Genomic DNA, 21,135 nt, shown 5'->3' on the forward strand with positions numbered 1-21,135 from the left:
ACATGCACAGGGATACGATTGGCCAATAGTGCAAGACCTATTAGATTTAAAACTTTTTTACTCTGTCTGAAAACTAAACTGCGGCCTCAGTAAAGCATGATTACTGGAAAAGATAACTTTAAGTTCCGTTAAATAATCTATAATATAAATCTCACCTGTCTGTTTAAATGTATGTATGTATGTATGTTTGTCTAAAACTTTCGATAGAGGTAACAGATTTTCACGAGATCGGTATCATTTTGAAGCTCGACCCTTCGGACGACAAATACCGAAAAATTGGCCAAAAACATTAATTCCTTCTCCCTCATCTGCGTACTTTTCTACAGGGAGGGGTCGCTTTTTTCGCCGATATTTTCGAAAGTCATCCCCTCTTTTCGATGTCTACCCTTAATTTAAACTTACGTCACTTCCGGTTTGGCGATGGGTGCAACAGCAATCACGTCTCGTTCCCCCCCCCACACACACACACGTTCTTTTCCTCCTTCACTGTACGGGTTCGAGCCTGCCTGCCTGCCTGCCTGCCTACTACCATTTTTTTTTTTTTTGCTCAACACACACCTCCAAACACCCGGGCACCCCGGGCACCCAGGCTAGTCTAATATATAAAGTAAAGCCGGTCTTTCTCAATTTTTTCTCATTCATAGCTTTTGTCCTACAAAATAAATATTTGATTCTAGTTTGTCTGTTTTTATTAAGGATCGATGTAACATGTTCATTAGAAAAATAAAAAGTCATTCAATTTTATTTTTACCTGAATATACTTTGATTAATAATAAATTTCATATGAATACACTCTTAAAAAGTGAGGTCAACTCTGTATTGACGATTCTTCTAACTTAAGGAAGCTGGGGAGCGAACCTTCTCTAAAACTTCAAATCTATCTTATTTTAAGTTTATCTTATATGTTTAAATATCTCTATGAAAGACTATAGATGTGGTACCAAATCTGTTACCATCTACGTGCCAAATATCTGCATGTCTCCATCTTTAAGTGACCCATTGGAACTAACCTTCCATTAAAAAGTTCAAATACATAAAACCGATTTTAATGAAATTCAAGCCACATGTATAGGACATTAGTTCAGAGAGTTTTGTAATATTTCAGCTTTCATCGTCTGTATTAGAGAATGAAAAAAGGGGAGAGGGGCCAGTACAAAACCAAGAAAATGATATGGTATCATGAGCATGGGTAGCTGCATGTTTTATTCTGAAGGGTTGCGCAATCTCCAACCACATCTCTCTTGAGTCGGCGCTGCTTGCTTCCAGTGGAAAGTAGTCCATAATGACTTGAAACAATGCCGAGATAAGCGGAGAGCACATACAGGGTGGAACCATAAATTTGCCATCCTAAAGAAAACAACACTACAGCTTTATTTAAAAAATTTTCATTGAAAAAAAAATCAATTCAGGTAATTTTATTATGTAGTAGAGTTGACATCTATACAATGTAGCCGCCTTCAGCCTCAACCAATGCCTTGATACAGGTCCGGAACTGGGAATATGCCTTTTCCACAAGCACTTACAGGAGCTTGGCAGGTACTCGGCGAATGGTGGCAATCAGGCTGACTTTGATGTTGTGGGAGGTCATGTTAGTGATGTATGGCCAAATGAAGTAGTCCAGGGGTTCAAGTCAGGGAAGGAGGGGGAAAGCCAATAAGAGAAGGGTAAAAAGTCATAGCACTCCTTCTGAAGCAAAGTCTGGGTCTCTATGGACTTGTGGGTTGGAACCGAGTCCTGCTGCCACACCCAGGTACTGCCAGTGGCTACCTGATTGCACCAGGGGATCGACACACTCTTCAGCACATCCAGGTACACTTTGATGTTGATTTTCAAGCCGACTCCAAAGATGTGAGGTGGCATGATGTGGCTCTCACTTGAAACGACACCAAATACCATAACCGTGGCTGGAAACTTTGTTGAGGTGTGCCCTCAATCATTAAACCATCCGGATTTGCATTTTGGGGGTGCTGGCAATGGCCCTGTTGTCATAACTTGGATCGATAGAGAGCATTAGTTGTACAGCGGCGCATCTCTGATCTCACTCATTGAACGTTGTGTCACTTTCAGACATGATAGAAATGGTCACTCATTTTATTACTAACTAGGCTCAACACTGCTTAACCTTACTGATCTAACAGGAACCAGTTTGTCAATGTGATTCTGCCATATATATATATATATTAGCTATAGGATGATTCGAATATTTTCCCCGATGCCAATACTCATTTCATATTAAATTTTCAATTACAATACAATGACCCATGCTGATTTCGATTCTTTTTCTATATATTTAGTTATAGAGTTATTGGTTTATTTATTTAATTTTTATTACTGTAAAAAAAATCCATGTAATGTGTGTTTATTTTTTTCACAAAAGTAAAAATACACTTGGAGGTGGAAATGCGTATGTTAGATGACTACAACTTTGTTTTTCTCTAATCTTTTCGCCATAATTGATTAGTAATAGTGATTTGATAAAATCTGTTGCAATATTTATGTATATATTAAATATCTGATCATTGATAGTTGGAAGATTCTACATATAGACACTGGCGATAGGAATTGACCAATGAAATGGAGCCACGTTCCAATCAGAAACCAGAATTGCTCCATAAAACTATTGAATCATTTAGCATTCCAGCACATATTTTTTTTTGTGTCAACACGAGAAGGATCTTTTTCTCTACGCTTGCAAAATTATAAAGTCCAGGACCTGTACAGAACAATTACCCACTAAAGATTCTTCATCTCCAGGACTTGTACAAAATAGTTACCCGTCGGAAACTCTTTTGAAATTAAACAAGTAAATCATTGTAGGATTTTTATCAATATTTTAATTTGTGTCATTTTTTTTCTTAGTTATCAACTCGTGCCATTTTTACTGTGCCATTTCTGCCGGTGCTATTTGTATCTAAATTCGTTATTATGATGTGTAGATTTTTAATTTATTGCTATTGTAAAATCAATATTTATCACTTTATCATTAGTACCAGCAATGGAAAAATTAAAGAATTGCTTTTACAGCATCAGAAATTAGGATAAAATATTTCTGATTCCAATACCGATTCCGATGCCCTAAAGAGTTCCGATTAAAATGAATCATTCCAATAATATGTATATGGCAATTGAATCGCACAATGATTCCTATTAATCTTAAAAAGTAAATAGCTCTAATTGCTACCGTCTTTCTTTCTTTGCTTTGTTTGAATTCGCTCTCTTGATCATTCTCGAAAGCAAGAAGTAAATTTTCTCAGGAACATGTTAACTCAAAATATTTTAAATCAATGGAAATCGTTTCAAGCCTCAAAAAGTGACAAGTCTATATCAAAATAATAAGCCGACGTGAACTTAGAAACTCTCATATAAGAACAGTGTGCAAATAAGATTTTCCTCAGATTTCACTAGCTGATGGCCGTTTCAAACAGTTACCCGAGAATGTTGACTCAACACATTCTCCTGTGCCTTTGGCCTGGAAAGTTGAAAAGAGATCTTCAATAACTTGCATATAAGCCGCCTTTCCTCTTGCACACACATGCTTACACACTAGCGAAAGTTAGGCACTCAGAAACAAATTGCTTCCCATTCACATGCACTAAAATAACAAGGTAAACCAACGCACACACATACACACTGCTTCGCTGCCGAATACTCCCATATGTATATTACTTACCTACGCATATTATTTACACTATGAACATTTTAATTGGTTATTATCCATTCAAGTTTCTTCACCAAACACGAATTTTCATAGATGAATATTTACTATGTGAAACTAACTTTTATGTTCTTATCTCTTGTATAAAAATGTTTTGTAATAAAGTATCGTTTTTCTCAATCGTTCATTTGCAAAACTCTTTATATTTTAGTTAGCACTTGCTAACTGGTGACCCTTCTATTCTCTCATATTTCGTTTATTTCTACTTTATTATCACTTTATATATCCTTCATATTCTTCTTTCGCTATGGCATAACTTATGTACCCATATTAGTTCATATTAAATGTTGGTATTTTCTTTTCTTTTTTTTTTTTTTTTTTTTTTTGGTCATATGCTAAGACGTTATCATCGTCTAAAATGGCTCTACCAAAGCCAGGGACCACGCTACACACGAAAGAGAATTTGATGCTTAGTGACAAAAAAATAAAAACATTAATATGAAGATATGTTTTCTCCGTGATAAAAGCATTGTTTAAGTACAAATTCAAAATTTAAGATTAGTAATCTAATTCAATGCAGACTTTTAAAATAAACAAACATTTATTTGTTTTTAAATTGAACTTTTCCATGTAATCACATCTTCGTCAGGATAGACAGTTTTTTTTTTTTGTTTTTGTTTTTTGTTTTTTTCATACCTTTTTATTCCTCGTGGCACGATGCCACTAAGAAAAACAAGACCCATTCGGTGCTATCAATGGTGATTCACGACCATGCGTGTCTCTCAGCCTGGACATTTAAAAATCACCGTTGATAACACCGATCAGGTCTTGTTTTTTTTTTGTTTTTTTTTAGTGGCATCATGCCACAAGAAAAAAAAAAGATGGAAAAAATAACTGTCTATCCTGACGAGGACGTGATTATGCCAAAAAGTGTGATTTATTTATTGCTGACTATTATCCTCATCTTTCTTAGTTGTTGTTTCACGACGTTTCGGCCAACTATTCCTCTGGCCTTCGTCAGATGGTAACCACGACGGAATAGGAACTCCGAATCTCCTGACTGCATTCTCAGCAATTACTGCCGTCCATAGTTGTTGTCGTCTCACCACGTTTTGACCAAGTAAGCCTCTGGCCGGCTTTGGGTAGGATTGAAACCGCTATCTTCAGACAATTCTCACCTGGAACTGTAGAGATTCAACGTCTTTATCTACTGCGCCACGGACCCCCAAAGTGGATAGAGACGTTGAATCTCTACGGTTTCAGGTGAGAATTGTCTGAAGATAGCGGTTTCAATCCTACCCAAAGCCAGAGGCTTAGTTGGATAAAATGTGGTGAGATGACAACAACTATGGATCGCAGTAATTGCTGAGAATGCAGTTAGGAGGTTCGGAGTTCCTATCCCGTCGAGATTACCACCTGACGAAGGCCAGAGGAATAGTTGGCTGAAACGTCGTGAAACAACAACTAAGAAAGATGAGAATAATAGTCAGCAATAAATAAAAATTAATATATAACCAAGCTGTTTTTTATTTTATTTTTTTATCTAGTGCATAATGGTAGGTTTACAAGAAGTGCAGTAGAACTACTGGTAGGTTTAGACATGCTAACCAGTTTGTATGCAAGAAATGTAAACTCAATACGAGTTAAATAACCTTTTTTCTCAACATGTATAAATAAAAAGAAAAGAAAAATGCTTCCAAAATATGCATTCTATACTGTATTGTTTCTTTATTCCTTTCAGATAAATCCGGAATTTTCTTTTGTTAATTTCCCAATAACCAACATCAACACCACTATCACGAAGCAAGAGTTACTTCCCTTTACGATTGTGTGATAGAATCTTCTTGTCTACAAAAAGACAGCAACAACAATGGCTGCATTTATTGCCAAGCAGATGGTTGGCGACCAACTAAAATCAGTCAAAGGTAAATTTCTTATTTTATCAGTTTTATTTCCTTTATTAATCAATCAATTAATTGATTGATTAAGCAGGGCATTTCTTCTTTTTTTACTGATGGATTTTTTTTTTTTTTTTGGTCTACCTTGAGCTTTTAAAATGTGAAAATGTTTTTAAACATTTATTGGTTATCTTCTGTTTTTTATCATTAGTTATGTCAGTCATCTTCATATTAGTCATCTTTTATCGTTTGGCTTTTGATCTTGATCTCTTTTTTATACAGAAATTTGTTCTTCTTTTTTATCCTTACGTGTCTGCCTTCCCGTTTGATGATGATGATAGTAATATTGTAATGCCCTAGTTTTCAGATGTCCAGATGCAAGAAAAGAGTGTAGAAAAATTTTTTTTTTTTTTTGGGGGGGGGGTATATATTTCTTCTTACTTTTTTCCCTCTTCCTACTTCCTCTTGAGTTTGTTTCTGTTGTTTATGTTGTTGCTCATGTGACTAATTTCTGCCTGTTGATTGATCTGCGCATTCCAGCATTTTGTGATAAAATTCAAAGTAAAGTTTGTAGTTCGGACTTGACACTTGAAATGTGTGGACGTGCTATCTTCTCTCTGCTTAAAATGGACATTAAAATGTTGGAGTGAATTTGTCTAAGTTACCTGGCGACGTTTAAAATGTTGAAGTGAACTCGTCTAAGTTACCTGGCGAAGTTTAAAATGTTGTTTAAAATTTGTATCTCGTTGAGAGAAATCTACTTCATGTAAATTCAAGAAATCTGTTGAGGACTTGGTAGTTAAATATGTTGGAAAAATACCAGCTTGCACGAGAGGAGACACATGGGTGAAATATTTCACTAGGAAAGATTGAAATTAAGTGTCTGTCACTATAACTAGATATTTTCTTCTAAGGTCTAAAGAAAATGGATATGTCTCAAGCTGCAGTTTTTCTCAGTCAAAAGAAAAGAATATTTCCATTCTGACCGGACTCCAAGAAGGAATGAAGAAGTTTTTTTTTTTTTTTTTTTTTTTTACCAAACTTCTTGCCTCTTCAGAGAACGGTATTATACAAAGAACTATGTGTATATTTTTACAGGTTATTCCTTCAGGAAAATGAAGAAATAAATTCCTCGCTGTAAAAGAACACTCTCAGAACATTATTTCAGATAATAAGTTATGCAGATATTTCTACTAGTCTACACGAGAAGACCTTTATTTTTAAAAAAAGACGATATTACAAAACGTAAGCTTAAATTGTAAACAAAGGGAATGAACTCTTTTCGACTTTGCTAAAAGTTTTTAGACCTTTCTAAAAAGAAATCCTACGTTGGTTTAAATCTCATATCGCAGAAGTAAGTAAAAAAAAAAAAAGGCCTTCTCAACCCATCTTTCTTGTAACCGTATTTTCTTTCATAATTGTTACCAAACAAAGGACTTTCTTTGTAGGTGAGAGCAAAATTTTAGCTGCAGACATCTCGTGAATTTTTGTGGCTTTAAGTTTCTTTTTTTTTCTTTTCTTAATAAAATTGTTTGTTTGTTTGTTTCTATCCACCAGGTCATTTCTCTTATTTATTTATTTATTTTATTTCTTTGTTTTTGTATTGGTAACATTTTTATACGTCAAAGTCACATTCGTTGGAAGTGATGATAATAATTTCGACAAGAACAGAACACAAATCGATAATTAATAACAGCTTGCTCACCATGTAACTGTCTCACAAGCCATTTATTTTCTTTTTATATATATGGTGTATATATATATCGTTTAAGGGGTAGTTAACTCTTTTTGGAATTTTTCTCTTTGATTGCAACATTACATCCTTCTCATTTGGGGGAATGCATTATCCTCTTCTTTTTTTTTTTTTTGTACATATTACTTCATTATGAAGTCTTTGAGTTTGGCTAAGAGCAGTCTTTTCTGTAATGGATTTTGTCTTAGAAGTTGGTGAGTTATTGAGGTTGTGGGTGTTTTCCAGTGCTCTTCTTGTGTGTGTAGTTTATATTCACCCTCCGAGTTAGTCAGATTCTTCTTATGGAATGCACTTGAGAGGAGTTGCTGGGGATTTGGTGGTTTCCTCTCTACACGGTTATCATACTGACCATTTTTTGTACCTATATGGTTTGGGGTTGTACAATGAGAACAGCTTGTTTTGTTTCTTTTACCTGACCAGAACTGTCACCTAGGCAGAGGGATGTTGGTTTTGTATTTTTTTTTTATTTTTGTTCACATACTTTTTCATTTTCTCCTTTCATTTGCAACTACCACAATAGGGCTTACCCATGGAGTAGGTCCAGTTATATCTTCAATCAGGTTCATTTTTCAGAGATGCTTTAGTTCTGTATCTACATCCTTCCTTATATGGAACCGTATTCTAAAGTGTTGTCACATTAATGAAGTTACCAAAGAGTCGATGTGGAGATTGATCGTACATCAAAAAATTTTCCAATTTTTCTGTCAGTGTGGGGAAACTCATCTGAAAAGCGGACTATCACATGGAATAAAAAATTAAATGTGATCATACCTATTACTTCGGCACTAAGTAAATTTTTCTGTCCAAATAAGGATCTTGTGCTGTACAATGCAAATATTTTGTCTTTGCAAGACTTGTCCCAAAATTTCATAGTGCCATTAATAAATCCTCGGACAGGTATTGCTTGTCTGAACCTGTATGCAAATATCTGAGTTGTAATGTTGTGTACAGGTGGTTTGTGTTTTAAACCATCGTATGCGCACTAGCAATTATATTGGCACTAGCATAAGTTCGGTGTTTTAGGTGGCTTCAGTACTTTTGTTTCCATGTCAGCAGACATTTTATCCAAGAATATGAATCTGTAAATGATTAGGAGTTGCACCGACAGAAACGTTGGTATTCTGGTCACAGCACCAAAACGCTTGTGTTGTATAGTCTGTTTTCTCCGTAACTGTTTATCACTTACATATGTTGTAATATTTCTACTTAGATGATAATAAATATATACACTCTAGCTTGTTCCAGTCGTTTGACAATCAAACATAGAGATGGTTTCATAACAAAACTATTTTTATTTAATTATTATTTTGTCTGCAGTGGTCATTGGACGTATCGAGCAAGGATGGTGAAAGGCAAGGTTAGGATTGACAAAATAACGATGTAACGATCGTGCATTTCTCTCTCTCTCTCTCTCTCTCTCTCTCTCTCTCTCTCTCTGTTTCTCTCTCTCTGTTTCTCTCTCTCTCTCTTTCTCTCTCTCTCTGTTTTTTTTTTTTTTTTGTTCATCGAACCTCTTTCTTTTATTGACAAAGTCTTCCTTTGTTCCATTAGAGGTTAATATATGTGTACAAGTCCGACATGGTATTTTCTTTGTTCTCTGCTAACCCGGAATTTGTGGGTGTGTGGACGATCTCTAAGGTCCTTTATTCAACACAGTCATCACTAGATGTAGAAATGGAAGCAGGAGAATGGGTGAAATTAATTACTCTTACCGTCTTTGCATTGCATACTCTTGTAAAGTGATTTATTTTGTGGCATTTTTTACATTGTTTTCCTCGAGCTGGACAAGTCAGGTGTGTTGAAAAGTACCAACAATAGTGGCAGGTCTACTGCCCGCCATCTTTTTTGTCGACCACGTGTCCGGGTATTCGAGGTGTCATGGCGGCTATTTTACTTATTTTTATCTATAGTGATTGCGCCTAATCTTTTCTGATGGTCTGTAAAGTTGTTAAAAATATCAAAAACTTCATCCCCTGTGTGACAAAGAAAGGTCGCTTTCCTTTTTTTTTTATTTTTTTTTTCTTGGTCAATGTCTACAGTAACGAATATATTTTCGATTCTGTCTATCCATTTCTTCCAATGAATGCTGGTTGTGTTCTGGTGAACATGCACACTGAACGTTGGAAAAACTGGTAAACCACTGGCCATTATTTAATTTCTTCTCGTGTGATCTTGAATTATCAAAGAGAAAAAAAAAAAGTGTCCGTAATATTTCTTCAAAAAAAAAAAAAAAAAAAAAAAGACTGCATGTCCTCAGTTGTTATAATTTTTTTCTTCTCCAAAAATGCGACACGTCTTCATAAAAACTGTTTAAATCCTTAATATCACGTCCCTGTCGCCAGATAAAATGTTGTAATGCCTCGGCTTGCGGGTGTCAGGATGCAAGAAAAGAGAACAGAACACAAATCGATAATTAACAACAGCCTGCTCGCCGTGTAACTGGCTCAAAGTCTTTTATTTTCTTTTTATGTGTATCGTTTAAAGGGGCAGGTAACTCTTTTAGGATTTATGTCCCTTTGATTGCAACGTTACAATAATGATAGTGATGATCTTAAATATCATTAATAGAGCAAAGCTAAAGTAAAATAACCTCTAACTTATGATTGTTAGCCTCACTCTAAAGTTTAGTTCATTTGCCAGAGAATGACAACATTTTATACATTTTATTTATTTATGTATGTGTGTGTGTATATATATGTGTGTGTGTGTGTGCGCGCATATATATAGTAGGGTATGCCCTTTTCTCTTCTCTACTACCTCTTTCTCACAGAAGAGACGTTGCGAGTCTGTCTCTACTTTATCGTTATTTTCATGGAAAGTACTCGTCTGAGCTCCAATCTATGGTCTTCCCTTGCCAAACTTTCACGAAAAACACTTGTGTAGCTGAAAATACTATGAACACTTTCCCCCACTCTTTATCTGTGCCTAAACCTAAGCGTAGATTCCATGAACAAAGCTTTCATAGAACTGCACGCCCGAGGAACTGTCTTCCGTTTGCCTGCTTTCCAGCTGATTACAATATGGTCGTCTTCAAGTCCAATGTAAATAAATTCTTGATGAGCCGTTCCTCTTATGTAATCCAATTTACCAAATTTGCACTTCTAACGATTACTATAATATTGTCCCATTGATTACTGTACACTCTTTAACTCTTATCCTCGAGTGGCCTCTGGGCCTTGATAAGTGGTGACTCCTATGTAAAAAAAAAGCATATATATATATATATATATATATATATATATATATATATATATATCTTAATGATGGAATGATTCTTATATTTTCCAATTCCAATACAATTACCGATTCCGATACTTTATAAATCTCTAAATATTTAACTATATAGTTGTATTTTTTCTTTCATTACCGTAAAAACACACATGTTAAATGTGCAAACATTTTTCTAAATGTGAAAATTTACTTGTGGGGGACGATCTATCGATTTTAGCTTCTCTGATGGTTTAAAATCAATCAATAATTATTATTTTATCATTATTACCAGCAATGGAAAATTTAACTTTAAACAAGATCTAATAAAAGAGACAATTAAAAGAATCGTTTCGACAGTGGAAAATCGATACAAATTTTTCCGATACCAATTCCGATATCCTCAAATATTCCAATTAATCGTCCCACCACTAATATATATATATATATATATATATATATATATATATATATACGAATTATTTATTTAAAATCTGTTATATATTTCAGAGACGTAGCATAGTTTCATTTAGTTGGATTGACGTTCTATAAGTCGTAAAATCCGTTCAAATCATCAGTAACTCATGGAATCGGTTATGAACTCCATTCTTCCATTTGTTTTCATTTCGTGAGTTGCTAAGGATTTAAATGGAGTTAACGGTCTTTAAAAAATCAGTCCACCTCAATAAGATCATGGTACGTCTTTGAAATATGTAACATATAGGTTTTAAATAAATAATTTGTATTTTAGCTCTCACATTTGCGATCGAGCACGTTATTGATTTCTTTGCAACATACAGGCGTGGCCTCTCTCTCTCTCTCTCTCTCTCTCTATATATATATATATATATATATATATATATATATAATCTCGGTTGTCAATGTTTATATAAGAATTGAGATGTCACTTATTAACGGTGTTTGCTTAACGGTCGAATAGTTACAATTGCCGACTATCAACTTATGGACCATAACTTAGATCCTGGCTTGAATTAGGTACCTCCTGTCTAACCACACTTAAGAACTGTGAGACAGCGAAACATTCTTTCTGTGGATGACATATATATATATATATATATATATATATATATACTAGTAAGCCGCCCAGCATTGCCCGGTCGTAAAATACGTTATTTTGATTAATGCAAATTTCGTATTTGGACCCAATATATAGTAATGATTTCAAAAGCTAAAGAAAATGACTCGTGTGCCACCGCCGAGAATCGAAACCAAAATGTTTAGTTTACAATTTATTTTTTCCTTTAATGTTAATACCTCAGCTATGAAGACATGTTTGCTGCAAGGCTAAAAATGAAAACCTGAGCCAATAGCAATAAATCAAATTTTATGACTATGCGAGAGTGTTTTGATCAGCCATGATATATAAATAGAGAGGGGGAAACAACTCAATTCAAGCCATCAAAATCGGCTTTAATATAGATACAACTTAGTATTAAAAAATCGCTAAAAATCATAATTTTTTATTTTCTTAGTTAACAAAAAATACTACTCGATCAATTTACATAATTTTTGGAATATGACATTTTACTTCCTTGACGAATACGTACACAGATTTTTTTTTTTTTTTTTTTTTTTTTTGAAAGTCAAACAGTCACTTACTATTTTTTCTCAAGACATCCCACTTTACTCAAATTTACCGCGAGAACAAATTTAATGATACGTTATTCAGTATGCTCTAGTTTGTTTATTACTTTTCCTCTATTTACAGACTACAATAACTATCAAAAACATTCAGGTATATTTGCATGAAAAAAGACATATTATTATAATATTTACAGTTGATACCATTTAGAATAGAAATACAGAAATGTGATTCTTAAATAACTTTGTCTTTACACTGGTAACTTTCCAATAATTATCTTCATAGGATTGTTGGTCTATCATAATATCAACACAAACAGCACTATTCAGTTATCTGGCAATTTATTCATTTTTTGAGCTTATTTTACATCAGAATAAAAACTAAAATAACTTAACTGCGTCCCGGGTAATGCTGGGCATGGATAGCTAGTAGAATTAAAGAAAAAATAGTAGGGATGCCATAAGAAAATAATGGAGATCGACTTTTTTGTTTCTGACTAGTAAATTTTTATTTGTTATTGTTGTACTATGTTATTCGTTATATAATAATATACTTAGGCACAATCTATTATTTTTAATTACTTAATTTGGGCAAGAAATTTGTGGATATAAAACAGCTTTAATTGATTACTTAAAATATAAAAAGTCATTAATGGAGATAACTCGTTTTAAATTGAAGAATATAATGGGAGTTGTCTAACTTATGTTTTAAAATATACAAAAAAATTTAAATTTAAAACTAAAATTACTTCACCACATCCTTGACTTAGTGTAAAATTGTTTTAAATTATTTGTAATGTCTTTGAACAAGAGCAGTTAACAGCGACTTTTTGAAATACGCTTTCTTCACTAATAACTAGTTTTAGTTATTGACGAAATATCATACCTGACAAACTCGTTACAAAGTAAATTAAAAAAAAAATACCTAATTACAATAATTACACTGCAATATAATACTACAGGGTGGAACGATAAAGTTATTGCCATAAAGAAAACAACACTACAGCTTTATTTTAATATTTTTATTCAAAAAATCAATTCAGGTAACTTGATTATGTAGTAGAGCTTACATCTATTCAATGTAGCCGACTTCAGCCTCAAGCACTGCTTCATTATGAGTCTGGAACTGAGAGCATGACTTTTCCACAAGTGTCAGCAGAACCTCGACGGAAGGCTGCAATCAGGCTATCTTTGATGTTGTGGGAGGTCAGGCCAGTGATGTTCTTGACGTATGATCAAACAAAGTAGTCCAGTAGGTTCAGGTCGGGGGAAGAATGGAGCCAAGCCTGGGTCTCTTTAGATTTATAGGCCAGCGCCAAATCCTGTTGCCCACACCAAGGGTCTGCCAGCAGTCACCTGATTACACCAGAGGATCACCACACTTTTCAGCATATCCAGGTACATTTTGGTGTTGATTTTCAAGCCAACTTCGAAGATGTGAGGTGGCATGATGTGGTCCTTACTTGAAACGACATCAAAGACCATAACCGTGGCTGGAAACTTTGTTTTACATCACCCTGGGCACGTCCCTATTCTTTGTGGCAATCCAGCGATGCATTTAGAGGGTGTTGGCAATGATCCTGTTTTCAAAACTTGGATTGGTAGAGAGCATGAGTTGTACAGCGATAAATCTCTGATCTCGCTCTTTGAACATTGCGTCACTTTTAGAAATAATAGGAGGCTCCTATCGCTCTCGGAATTCGTATATAACTGGCCAACTAGTAGATGGTTGATAACAAAAAAAAAAACGGTTTTCATCAAGCAGAAATGGAATCATGTGGGTTTTTTTTTTAATATTTTTTATTATCTAATCTCCATTAAAAACCTAAGGGTTCGATTTTTTCAAAGATGCGTTTTTTTTTGTTTTGTTTTTTTTTGTTTTTGTCAATTTTTTTTTTTTGTTCAACTTTCACAAAAAAAATGTTTCTTAAACCTCTCAATAAGGAGCTCTTCATTTGTGCAAGAGTTACTGTCTTGATTTGGCTCTATACCAATTCCAAATTAATTTATTTTTGATTTAAGAAACCTCGTGTGTGTGTGTGTGTGTGTGAGAGGGGGGGGGGTTAAACTATTCAAATTATCATTTTATGAATTTATTTCTCAAAATCAAGAAATAAAACACATAAAAAATTACTTCCTTATTCCATGAAGTTTCAAAAACGAGGGCTTTTTCTCTTCAGACAAAATAATTAGCTAAATAAAATATAGAATTTTTATAGAATTGCTAGTTAGTTTCAATTTTTATGCTATCAATTCTATAACAATATAAAATATAATTGCATTCAAAATGTTATTTATTCTATATAATTATAAAACTCTGTGGACCTTGTTTGCTTGTATTTTATCAACCATGATCGGGCGATTCCATTTTTTAGAAAAGGCATGATTGGTTATATATATATATGTGTGTGTGTGTGTGATTATTCTTTGGGAGTACATAATTTAAATATTGCAATCATGAAAGGAAGAATTTTATAATTCATGATTAAAAGCGTTTTAAAATAAAGTAAAAGAATTGGAGAATAGAAAAGAAAAAGGGGGGGATCAGCTGACCGGTTTCGCCCTCACTTTTTCAAAGTTATATCGGGAGATTTTTTGTTTTTAAGGAGAATCGAAAATATGTACGATTTAAAATAAAATTACGTTGCGTTATGTATGTGGAAGAGGAGAAAAAATGTGGGAAAACGATTAAAATAAAGCAACGTAATATTACTCGAAGATCATAAAGGCTAATCACGCTCAAACCAAAGAGGCATTTCCTCTATTTACAGAGAGAAGGCCTTCTTAAACGAGCGTGAAGTCTCCAAGATCTTTAAATGGAATAATGAGTGATATATATATATGACACATGACCTACACGGTGCTTTGGGAGAATAAAACGATTTCAAACAAAAGCATGATCAGTAGAATATATGTTAGATCTATTCTCCACAAAAAAAAAAAAATTTATATTCACTAGAAGTTGGACATTTTTTTTTGTTGTTTTTTGCAATAGCGAATTTCAAGGAAAGCAAGTGACATAAGTCAGTTTGTCATACTGAAATGGTCGCACAATTCTTCCACACTAAAAAAATAATTCGATAAATTCTTCTTTTGGTTGTAATTATTTTTCTACTGGATCATTTTTTTTAATTTTTGGAATTTATACTAATTTCAAAATTACACGTAAGTAGCTAATATTTTCATCTGAAATGTGTTGGTTTCAAATCCCACTATTCTGCACGAGCGTTGACAAAACGGAAGCAGTGTGCTACGTAATTAACTAGATATGAAAATAAAAAATAACAAAGCAAAATATTTATATAAAGTTAGATAATGTGTATATGTTTACATACTTTGCTATATATATATATATATATATATATATATATATATATATATATATATATATATATATATATATATATATATAATGTTGTGTAGTGGACGTTTCAGATTAAAGAATGACGCTGAGTTCATATTGGGGCCCATATAATACACGAATGATGATGAGAGAGAGAGGGAGACATTTGTACATATTATAGTTCTGTTCTGAGATGCTTGGGACTTCATATATATAGCAAGGGTGATAGGGTGATAGATGCACAGTTCTTTTATTTCTTATAACACATATAGGCATATATATATATATATATATATATATGTATATATATATATATAATTTTCAATGAATATTGATAATTCTTCATTTTTTAAATTGTTTAATGTGTATCATGTTTTAATTTATTATTTATTTATTTTATATGTTTATATTTAAAAAAAAGTTGTTATAATTTAAAAAAAAAATTATCGTAATTTTTATTATATAATCCATTTATTGCGCTATAATTTCTAAATACAGTTTAGGAATTTATCCATCATATTTCGTCGTGAATAATGTGATGATAAATATTCTTTAAAGCATTACATGTATGAATCCAACGACATTTTGTTTCGCGCGTTTAATACAATTCTCTCATTAATAAAGTGCGCAAAAGAATGACTGGCTTATTGCATATCTGTTGTGTAGCGGTGAACATTTTAAAGGTATATGCGGAGTTCATATCGGGCCAATATATACAACGATGATGATGAAACGGGGTCATTTATACAGTTCTGGGATTCTTGTAACATATATTAGCGAAGAGATAGGGTGATAGGTTGATAGATGCACAGATATTATATTTTTTATAACACATATAGAGAGGAGGAGAGATACATATTCTTGGCAGGGTTACGCAATGTTCATAATAAGATGATTAACACATTACATTTTGATTTGTGGAATGATGACACGAAGACAACCAGTTACAAATATCGATGGTGATTCTTTATTTCAATGGGCCGGTCGAATGATGATAACGTCAGGAATTCACATTTGTTCTACATTTTATTTTTTTTTTTTTATTACATTTTCACCCCAAACAAGGCACATTGCCACTTTGATGTAGGGGGCTACTATCAGGGGAAACATCTACTGGGGTACTATGTAGGGATTAGGGCAGCGAGATGTTGGTTCACGTTGCACTTGAACTTATGCATGTTAGTACAATTGGGGAAGCAGTGACCTGGAATGGAATTCCAAAGTCTAGCTGTTCTGGGGAAGAAACTACTGGAGTAGAAAGATCTTTTACATCTAGGGATCTCTACAGTGTGGGGGTGGGATTTTGCAGCTTGTCGGGTCTGTCGAGGGTGTTCACGTCGTGGGGGCACAAGTGCTTGCAGTTCTTCAGAGCATTCACCATTATAATACTTGTAGAACAGGCAGAGGGATGCAACGTTTCGACGATGGGACAGAGGCTGAAGCTTAGATGCCAGTTTAGGGCCTATCAGATTTGCGACTCTCTTTTGAACCCTGTCAAGGAGCGAGAGACTAGTAGCCGATGCACCGGCCCAAATATGTTTACTGTTCTTCCTTTCGCTTCCAAAGGACTCTCAACTCTCTCCTTGACTGACTAGCAGACTCAACTGTTCTGCCTCAACTCCCCTGATCTGACTAACTCTAGCTCCTATATTGAGAACCTCCCTTTTGCTATGACGTCAGAAGTGTGTTTTCCAACGTGACCAATTCACGTGGCTAAGCACACGGTTTTCAAAACACTCCTTTGACAACAAAAAGAATTCTCAACATATACTCTGACCTATTTTTTAAAACTAACCTATTTTTAACAATATAGTTTTAATTTGTATTGTTCATTCTTTTTAGCTGACATTTTTATTATTCAGTTTTGTAAAGAATAAACAATTATAATATTATATTTAACAATAGGCCTTTTTAACATTCTGATTTCTAACTGCTTACAAGGTTCAAGTCTCAGCTTATCCTAATCTCATTTTCACCTATCTAATACTCTTCTTATTTACATGAAAAGGGGGTAGCCTTTCCTTTAATATTTACACAAGAATAAAAAAGCATTGGAAATGCAAAAGGATATAGGGATGGTATGCCAAAAAGTATACAAACAAGATAGCTATGAATGGCTAGGCACATGGAAATAGAATTGCATCCAAAGTATAGCCCTATAGCTTTTCTCCAATCTTCATTCCGTGCCATCATTACGGTTGTAAAAAGCTATAGGGCTATACTTTGGATGCAATTCTATTTCCATGTGCCTAGCCATTCATAGCTATCTTGTTTGTATACTTTTTGGCATACCATCTCTATATCCTTTTGCATTTCCAATGCTTTTTTATTCTTGTTAATTAGTATTTTTACTTACAGTCTTATTTTTAAACTTACATTCATGATAGTATTGTCTTTTTTAGGAGGTGGCTCATTGCCGCCTCCATTAGTAGCAGGTCGCTTCCTGCTGGGTTTTAGGTCTTTGGGTTTTGGGCCTTAGGAGTTGCCTCTTGGTCCTCCATCGGTTCTATATTACATAGAGAGTGCTACCGCCTCTCTGATAAAACAGTTAGAGTATTATAAAGTTCTAAAATGTTCATACCTTCACTATTAAATTTTTCTTGGTTCATTCTTTGGCGTTTTGGCAAAGATTTGGCAGTTTTTGATATTTATATTTATAATAGTTTGTGCATGAGGCAGCTTTTTTCCCCTTGTGATCCCTGTTATACCGTGCTTTTGAGTCAGTACGTGAGGCAGCCTTCTTTTTTTCTGGTTCTTTGTTATAAAGAGCATGTGAGGCAGCTTTTTTTTCCCTCGGAATCCCTGTTATACCGTGCTTTTGAGTCAGCACGTGAGGCAGCCTTCTTTTTTTCTGGTTCTTTGTTATAAAGAGCACGTGAGGTAGCCTTCTTTTTTTCTGGTTCTTTGTTATAAAGAGCACGTGAGGCAGCCTTCTTTTTTCTGGTTCTTTGTTATAAAGAGCACGTGAGGCAGCTTTTTTCTCCTCAGAATCCCTGTTATACCGTGCTTTTGAGTCAGCACGTGAGGCAGCCTTCTTTTTTTCTGGTTCTTTGTTATAAAGAGTACGTGAGGCAGTTTTTTTCCCCTCGGGATCCCTGTTATACCGTGCTTTTGAGTCAGCACGTGAGGCAGCCTTCTTTGCCTCAGGATTTGCATGATACTTAATTTTTATTATTTCAGCATTTTTCTGATAGTATTCTTTTTGCTCAGATAATACCTTGACTTTGTTTTTTTCATAGTCTATATTTCTCTGAGCTTTTTTACTACGTGCTGACTTTGGCATTTTTTATTAAATGTAAACATATAACACTTATGTGTATCTTACTATAATATCACTTATCTTATAGCAAGACAACTCTCGTAGAATTGAGATACTGCCCCGTCACCAATAGTTAAAGTGTGGAACGGTATATACACCAATAGTGTAGTTGTTATCTTTATATGAAGTCCTAATCAGTGACAGTGTGAGATTACTTGGTTAATTTATTGTAGTTTGTTTTAGAAAACTTACTTGTTTTTATTAGTAGATTGTGTATAGTAGCCACAATATCTAGTTATTTTTGTGGCTAGGGCTTGGATTTTGATTCTTTTTGGTCAGCTTCCAGTGAGTTCTTAGAAGATGACTTTCTTGCAGTTTCTTTTGCGGTTAATTTAACTTATTTCCTTTGGCGTTTGGTGAGTTCTTAGAAGAACTGGTCTGATCTACTTTTCTTAGCGAGCCAAGAGATTCAGCTGCATTTAACAATGGTTGCTATAGTGTATTTTTGCGCATGCGTGAGAATTTCAAGTTTCCTCCTTATTTTTCAATAGTTTGACAGTAGTCATGTGTCTTTCTGCCAAGAGCGACAGACGTCAGTGTTAGCCGTGATCGTCTAGAGGTTAGGACCCCACGTTGTGGCCGTGCTAACCTAGGTTCGAATCCTGGTCACAGCATTGACATTTTGTACATATTTTACAGTCCAAAATCTAAATAATTATTTGTTTTTATAACATTGTTTTTTGACGTCGTACTTGCTGATAGGTTACTCTTATAACAATTTTGATCAACTGAGATAAAGATTTCGTGGTTTCATTAACGCTGGTGGGTTACTGTTTAAAGAAAAAACCTTAACGTTCACCTCAAATATTCAGCATCCAAGAAATATAGGCCACTGGCAAACTGGAACGTCTGTGAGCATCCGGTGTATTATTTGGAGCTGTCCCTTTTGAGAGAACTTCCGTGTTCGAAGTGGTCTGTCTACATTGGGTATATAGTGTTTAAAACTTGTTATTACACGTAATCTTATTTAATTATGGAGTTAGCTAAAAAGCGATGGGTCACTGCACTTCTCTGTGTAAAGAGCAGTCGATTGATGCTTGAACTGTTGTCAGAGACCGTTCGTACACCGAGATACATCGTCTCAAAAGAAAGAAGAAAGCAGAAGAAGAAAGAAGAAAGAAGAACAATTGGCCATTTTTGTACCCTTTTTTTTTTTTTGCTCTCTTTTGACATTTTAACCGACGTTCTGACACTCGCTGGATTCGTAAGACGCTTCTCTGTAAGAATATGTGCTTTTTGAAACTTATAAGTTGATTTTAGTTGAGATTTGGATAGTTTTGTTTTGTAGGCGTATATAGGCGTGTACGGGCCATCCCTATATAGAGAGTGCTACCGCCTCTCTGATATATATAGTAATCTACCCGTCGTCACCCGGGAATCTTTACTTTTATTTTTGACCCTCCTCCTTTTGCTATGACGTCATATATGATGTATACTGTGAACAAACAGACAATTACGACTAGTATATTAATGTGCAGTATACGTCATATATGACGTCATCTGCTTTATGATGTATACTGCACATATATGTGCTATAACATCATAAATGACGCATATTGTGAACAAACAAACATACAGACAAGAATACAGCTTTATTATATATATATATATATATATATATATATATATTGTGTACAGAAAGTTGTTAGATGAGACAAATCATTGGTACCGTCGGTTTCAAGCCCGATAATAAGCACCGTTTAAGGTATTCTTATCAAGCTCTCTTCAGCCAATATTCGTCTATTTTATAACCGGAAGTGTATATATATATATAAAGCAAATATTAAATGCAACTGAGACACTTTGCTTTATGATTCTTTTTTTAATTTTTCGATTTTCCGTATAATCTTTTTTTGTATCAAAATCAAAAATATTAATAAAAGTTCCATAAATGTTGCTCTCACGAGCGCTTTCGATTCGTTCTTCAGGTGTTGAAGTAAAAGTGCGAAGGAGCAAAAATGAGAATTAAAAGTGGAAACTAAAATATACAGTAAACGGCGTTAGGCGATAAGTTAAAATATATAGAGTCGATGAAAAGTCGATTAAAAATTCGAGTATGAAAATCAGCAAGTTCGTGCACACTGTTAACAAAGTCCATCCACCACGAACTACGCAAGACATTTTAGAACGTTGCTGCTTTTCTCGAATGCAATATCATTTATAGTGGGTTGAAGGGTTCTAATATATGACGCTTCAAGAATTTTCATGTTGTATAATTTTTATGTTGTCAACGAGGACCTTTCTAAGATTGGAGGGGGTAGTTATGTTCTTTTATCAAATGTTTATATATAGAACTAAAATTATTTAGATGCATGGTTATTCGCCGGGACAACGTTGTTGTTGTTGTATGCCCAATGT

General features: G+C 34.2%; 1 protein-coding gene across 20 annotated transcripts in view; it reads left to right on the forward strand.

Moving 5' to 3' along the window:
* LOC145283718 (complexin) overlaps positions 1 to 21,135 on the forward strand; it is a 665,844-nt gene that overhangs the window by 398,378 nt on the left and 246,331 nt on the right. For all 20 annotated transcript variants that reach the window (XR_013868720.1, XR_013868719.1, XR_013868718.1 and 17 more), the window contains one exon: positions 5,397 to 5,580. Coding sequence is in view for 15 of the 20 variants with exons in the window: in XM_080132765.1 (XP_079988891.1) it covers positions 5,526 to 5,580 (55 nt within the window). In the remaining 5 variants the exon portion in view is untranslated. The remainder of the gene's footprint in view (positions 1 to 5,396; positions 5,581 to 21,135) is intronic.

This window comes from Euprymna scolopes, chromosome 8 (genome assembly GCF_053919585.1).
Source record: "Euprymna scolopes isolate OS-2025 chromosome 8, ASM5391958v1, whole genome shotgun sequence".
Taxonomy (NCBI): Eukaryota; Metazoa; Mollusca; class Cephalopoda; order Sepiida; family Sepiolidae; genus Euprymna; species Euprymna scolopes.